The following is a 6552-nucleotide window of genomic DNA, read 5'->3' as shown; positions in this document are numbered from 1 at the left end:
TATATATATATATATATATATATATATATGTATATAAAATGGAGGTAATACCGCGCTATTGAGCCACTCAAAATTACCGCAAGGGAAATTCCCTCACCGCGACAGCCCTAGTCTAGAAAGCCTGATTTTTAGACTGACAATTTTTCTGGCACAACTACAGAATTTGACCCAAGAAATCCAGGACAGTCCTGAGATATTTTTTTTATGCATTTCAAATTCTTTTGAGAATTTGTAATGTAATAGTATATTGTTTTTCAAAACAAATTCTGACCCGAATTTTCATGCTGATAATATAATCTGAAATAAATATGTGTATTAAATGTGTGTGTGTTCCCCCACTATTGGCTTTAGCCTTTTTATCCCAGTGTACACTGAATTCACTTTGGATTAAAGCAGCTGCAAAGAGATTAATTAGTTTCTTTCAGAAAGGTCAAAATATTTTGTCTATCAGATGCATTTGTTCATGTGTATCATACCTTTGCACACAACACTTATGAAAGTGTAAAATCTCTGAGAGAGGGATGACTTGAACATGTGCGAACTCTTATCACAGGAGATTAACTGACAAGAAATATCAATGCAGTGGAAAGGGAATGTTGAGGAGGAGGGCTTGCTGGAGCACGCTAACAGCACAGATGTGTTTATTTCTAATCCTACAGAGAAATGAGAGATTAAAAGCATTGAGTTGCAGAGCCCTCCAGTGCACGAACAGCCCCACTATGTGTTGAGAGATGAGTGCTGGCAATAGGGGCCCTAAATCCCGGTTTATTGTATGGTCTAAACGCATAGTCTACTCCATTGCTTCAGCAAACAACGTGGACATAATGGAAGCATCTGACCGAGTGCCTGACTCTTAAAACTCTCTTTCATTAACCTGTGTTTGAGTTCATACTGATGCATTGAGTCAATGTTTGTACAGAAACTGAATAATCTTCGTGTTGTGTAGTGTTCTGCTGGCTTTTGTTAGTAATAAGGCTCCGAGTTCACGGGGATCAAGTCGTTCTCGATCAATTTGTGTACTCCTTTTTTTCTGAAAAATGCACTTATACAGTACATCTTTGTTTGCACTAGCAGTTTCTTTTCTTTTTGCAGTTTGCAGAATGCATTCTTTTCTTTTTTTGCTTTATTTTTGGCTTTTTTAAATTATTTTTGTCACATACCTCCTATATAGAAATATCTCAATCTCAACTTCAAAATTTATTTTATATATATATATATATATATATATTAGTGTGTGTGTGTGCACAGTGCATACTTTATCATATTTTTATTTGTTTATATATTTTATTTATATATTTAATTTGTTACTGACTTTCTAATTGTCTCAATTTAATCATATTTAATTATGATATTTAATTATATTGAATTTTTAAAGAAATATGGAAACATACATTTTCTTTATATGCACTTAGTGTTAAATAGCATTTTTATTAAATGAATAATAATAATAATAAAAAATCTGCCATTTATTTCATAGAGATCTGTTGTCTCAAAAAAATTACAATTGTCTGAATATTACTTTTTTATATGAAATTAAAACAAACACACACACACACAAATATTACAAAATAGTAGTTTATTTGAAATTGTCACCAAAACATTTTCTAGAAAGCAGCTGGCACCCCCACTGAATTTTACTCAAGAAATCCAGGACAGTCTTCTTTTTTTATTCAGTTCAAATTGTAACATTTGAGAAGTAAATGTGTATTGTTTTTCAGTACAACCTAACGCAGTCTTGACAGACCAATTGTTTGCAAGTAAGCGTGTCTGTAGTGGCATACTAGTGTGAGCCACATTTCTACTTCCCTTCCTTTTTATTCCCTCATATCCTGTCCTCCTCTCTCCACCCTCTTTTTCCCATTTCTTCCTCTGCTCTGCTCTTGGGTGGTCTCACCTGGCTTGCCCAGGGGGCAGCCAAGCAGAACTGGAAGTGTCTGTGGGTGGCCTGACCTCCCTGTGCCTCTCCTCCAGTGCAGCGCAGCACCAAGGCCTACTGAAAGGCCCAGCGTCAGCGGCGCTCAGATGATCCAACAGCTGACGCCCACTCCAGACCTTCAGTGGCTCTGTGACTAAGGCAGGCCGCTGATCCAGCCTTCCTAACTCCCTCCCCTCCCAGCGGCCAAGAGGGCACTGCCGTTGTCAGGCTTCAGGCATTTGGCCACTTGTTGGGTCCCCTCAAAAATAGAAACCCCATCTATGAAATGTTAAGTGGTTAGAGCTGCAGCGACAGATCGATTTACTTGGGTGGTTTATGATGGGTGGGCTGGCATTGGTCACATTTTTTACGTTTCATCAGTGTACATTCTTGGTTGACTTGGAAGTCATGGTACATGTTTGGATGTTTGAACGATAGCCATTATGTGGTTGCTTTGCCTTCACTCTGTGTTCCTTTTATGTACTCTGGAACTGGAGTACACATTTCCAGACATTGCCTGTCTATTGGCTACTTTGAACCACAGCAGTGACCAGTCTTAAAGAAATAGTTCACCCAAGAATAAAAAAGAAATGTTAACCTAACCTGAATGTCTTTCTTATTCTTTTGCATGCCAAAGATCACATTTTGAAAATGGTCTCTGTGTTGTTTTGGATCCTCTGACTTTTATTATACAGTATGAGCAAAAACATTCTATAAAATATCTCTTTTGTGTTCCACAGAAGAAAGTTAGTTTGAAAAATGAATACGAGTCAATTACAGAATTTTTGTTTTTGTGTGAACTACCGTTTTAATTCAGTCAATGGGAAAACTGTGTAAAATGTGTGTACAATTAAAATATTTTTACTTCTCTAATTCTGGAAGAAGGATTTTGGCGTTTTAGGGTCAATAAAATCTCCCATTTGCCACCATGGGTCTTCGCTTCAGTTGGACAGGTGGTTTGTTCCACTTACCGAACACTTGCTATTCTCCTGCTTTCAACTTTTGCTAGACTTGCATGAAATGTGCACCCACAGATAAGAGGTATTTGCAGAATTCATAGGGCCATAATTTACAAAATAAAAGATTTGACCCCTCAAGATGACTTTGACCCCAAAAAAAAACAAAAAAAACTTTTTGTGAAAAAAAAAAGTTTCATGTTTTGAAGAGCCATGATTCTCATGGTGTTGGAAAATCTAGATATATGAGGTAGCATAATTTTAAAAGTGTGGTTTCTTGACCTGCGAATGTCATGTAAATTTAATAAAATAGGCATTTTAATAATGATTTTTTGTTGTTGTTGATATGCCAAATGTTCAAATATTTTATCAGTAAACATTGTATTGTTGTATTCCTTTAATTCCTTATCATGAAAATCTGGGAAATCATGGGGCCTTCAAAAATGGACTTAAACTTATTTTACTTTCTTTTATTTCGGGTAGTGTCCATGGCAATATTTCTCCATGTTTAATATCTCAGTATTCTTAACATATTCATGGCAATATTTAATTTTAATTTAGTTTAACTTGATGAACTAAAATAACTAACTGAAAAAAAAAGTTTTAAAAATTTCAAAAGAAAACGAACTGAAATGAAAATCAAAACTAATACAATATATTAATAAAAACTAAAATAGTATTTCAATGATACTAAAATAACACTGGCTTGAGAACTACTGGGATAGACATTGCTGAAAGGCACAGCCCCTCGGGTCTGATTACTTTAATTAAACACTGGCAACTGTATTATGATATGCTCAATATAAATAATTAGAATAAACAGTTCTGCTGCCAAGTAATGTAGTTCATTAGTCTAACTCTAGACAGTTTATTGGTTGGCAAGCAGTGTAGTAATTTAAGTAGATGTGTGATCAGAGGTCTGCGTGTGTATCGGCTATTGTACAACTGCTTTGAATGCGGCTTGTCAGGTTTTTGAATTTGATCTTATATAAATCTTTCTTTATTATATTATATTTATTGCATTTTAAATAAGTTATTCTAAAATATAGATGTCTCTTCTGTTTTTGAAAGGAAATTTTTGTATGATTTTGAGAGTCCTATCATCCAAAGAATGTCTTTTAAATAATAATAAATGCAGCTTCTCATAGACCCAGGTTTCATATGTGCATTAGCTTGAAGTCATTCTGAGTTTGCAGTGGTCAATGGGGAGGGATTGTTCTCCTTCCTCAGTAGCACAGTTAGCTCATTCTAAACAAACAGTGCTGTGCACACTGTTATCTTTTGGGCATGTGTGCTCCGGTGGCTCCTGGGCCTTCTGCCCCAGGGCCAGTACAAGAGAACCGGAACTTTATCGGAGCGGAGCAGAGCACAGCGTCACGGCAGGCCTCTCCCTGGGCCTCCCCAATGAGGCATGCAGCTCTCCCTGAGCCAGGCACGCTCTAACGGGCTGTTCCCCACTCCTGCTCCCATGTTTATTTATCCACAGGCCTGTGATGGACAGACCAGATGGGAACCAGACAACTCAAACAGAAACAATGGCAAAGAAGAGCAGGATTTATCGCTGGGTTCCCCTCCATGCCTGCGCTCACTCATACACACACTCACGCAAACTGTGGCAGAGCACAGTGCTTTTTTTTTTGAGAGAGATTGGGTCTCTCGTTTTCTCACATCATTCTCATGTCATGTTATAAACATTTCTTTTGTTGTTGTGACCATTGTCAAGAGTCTTCATACATGAAGTGGAGAACATTAGGCCATGAAAGTGTCATCTGAAGCATTGTGGCAGTGTTTTGTATGAGCAGAAACCTCTTTTTCTTCAGAATATATGAAAACCTGGTTGTTGTTGGTTTTATTTAATATACCAGCCAGTTTTAGGAGATCAGCATGGCAGTAAGTAGTCTGTTCGTAGGGCTAAAATAGAAAACAATAGCCTAACAAGGTGAGGAAATTTGTTGGTGAGGTGTGAAATATTGACCTGATGCTGATGGTAGTCTATCCCAACTGTTTCAGATGAAACCGATCCATAAAAATAACCTTACCAAGCTTAATTTGACCATTCAGCACAAGTTGTGCTCCAGGAACAATGGCACTTGTTGAATTTTGTCCCACTTTTTTGACTTTTTCGGTTTCCAAGCTTGGTACCATGCGTCTTCCATTTCCTAGAACAATGCTAGCTTCTTTAATATGTGACCCTTGACCACAAAACCAGTCTTAAGTAGCATGAGTATATTTGTAGCAAAAGCCAAAAATACATTGTATGGGTCAAAATTATCGATTTTTCTTTTATGCCAAAAATCATTAGGATATTAAGTAAAGATCATGTTCCATGAAGATATTTCATAAATTTCCTACCGTAAATATATCAAAACTTAATTTTTGATTAGTAATATACATTGCGAAAAACTTAATTTGGACAACTTTAAAGGCGATTTTCTCAGTATTTAGATTTTTTTTGCACCCTCAGATTCCAGATTTTCAAATAGTTGTATCTCGGCCAAATATTGTCCATACATCAATGGAAAGCTTATGTATTCCGAAAATTGACCCTTATGACTGGTTTTGTGGTCCAGGGTCACATATGTAATTAATATAAGCAATTTAGTTTCTGAAGACTAAATTGCTATTTATATAAATGTTGGTGGTAATATTATTGCAGTTGTCATTGGTTGTGACGTTACAGCTGTGACAATTAATGACTAGTTTGGGTTGGATGAACCTGGGTTGGGAGCTTTATGTTGTGAACAAATATATCTGTATAGTATTTCTGACTCTTTTATTTCAAAGGAACAAGGAAGATGCTGAGTGTCTGTAGCAAATACTTGAAAAACTTGCCCATTGGCACAAAACAACAAATTGGAACAATTTTTATTCAAGTATTTCAACCCAACTGGTGATTTCAAAACCTAAAAGTAATCATTCTAATTATGTGTAGGGAACACATCGCCCTTCCAGTGGACATTATAATCAAATTGTTGGTGGAAAAGCTGGATTGTTCTGTCTTGATGCTGGTTTAAATAGGATTTGTCTTTTTTTTTTCTCTCCCACAGACAGACATCTTGGTGGTGAGCTGTGATTTGATAACGGATGTGGCTCTGCATGAGGTTGTGGACCTCTTTCGTGCACACAACGCCACCTTGTCGATGCTCATGAGCAAAGTGCATGAATTCACAGAGACTGTCCCTGGCCAAAAGGGCAAGAAGAAAGCAGGTACTATCACTCACAAACGTGATTGAGCAGGAAAAAGATGGTGTGGTTTTGAACGGAGTGCTATTGTTGCACTGTTTCCAAAACCTATTTATTGACCATTTCCTCTTTTCCCAATATGAACAAAAAACTCATCCCAGTGGACTGTATTATTTTGCATTCCTGCAGTTGTTGACTAGCCATCTGTCTTGAGCCAAAATACAGTTTGACTGTACAATATCCCGCTGTCGTATTTTATGAGTTTGCTATGACAGATTGGAATTGTGCCTTGTAGCAGGAGAGCAGCGGGACTTTGTAGGCGTGGACGTCACGGGAAAGAGGCTTCTGTTCATGGCCAATGAGGCAGACCTGGAGGAAGGCCTTGTTCTTCGGAAGTCCATCATGCGCAAGTAAGTGTCAACGTCACTTCAGGTCTAACCTGGAGTCGTAACTTTTTTATTTAATTTTTAATTTAATTTAATTTAATTTAATTTTTAT

General features: G+C 37.0%; 1 protein-coding gene across 1 annotated transcript in view; it reads left to right on the top strand.

Moving 5' to 3' along the window:
• LOC107657413 (translation initiation factor eIF-2B subunit gamma-like) overlaps positions 1 to 6552 on the top strand; it is a 33635-nt gene that overhangs the window by 3646 nt on the left and 23437 nt on the right. The window contains exons 3-4 of the mRNA XM_016445467.1: positions 5919 to 6078; positions 6353 to 6464. Coding sequence (XP_016300953.1) covers positions 5919 to 6078; positions 6353 to 6464 — 272 coding nt within the window. The remainder of the gene's footprint in view (positions 1 to 5918; positions 6079 to 6352; positions 6465 to 6552) is intronic.

This window comes from Sinocyclocheilus anshuiensis, unplaced genomic scaffold (genome assembly GCF_001515605.1).
Source record: "Sinocyclocheilus anshuiensis isolate Anshui unplaced genomic scaffold, SAMN03320099.WGS_v1.1 scaffold155, whole genome shotgun sequence".
Taxonomy (NCBI): domain Eukaryota; kingdom Metazoa; phylum Chordata; class Actinopteri; order Cypriniformes; family Cyprinidae; genus Sinocyclocheilus; species Sinocyclocheilus anshuiensis.
Note: the sequence above shows the minus strand (reverse complement) of the source record. Positions and strands in the feature narration are given on the sequence as shown.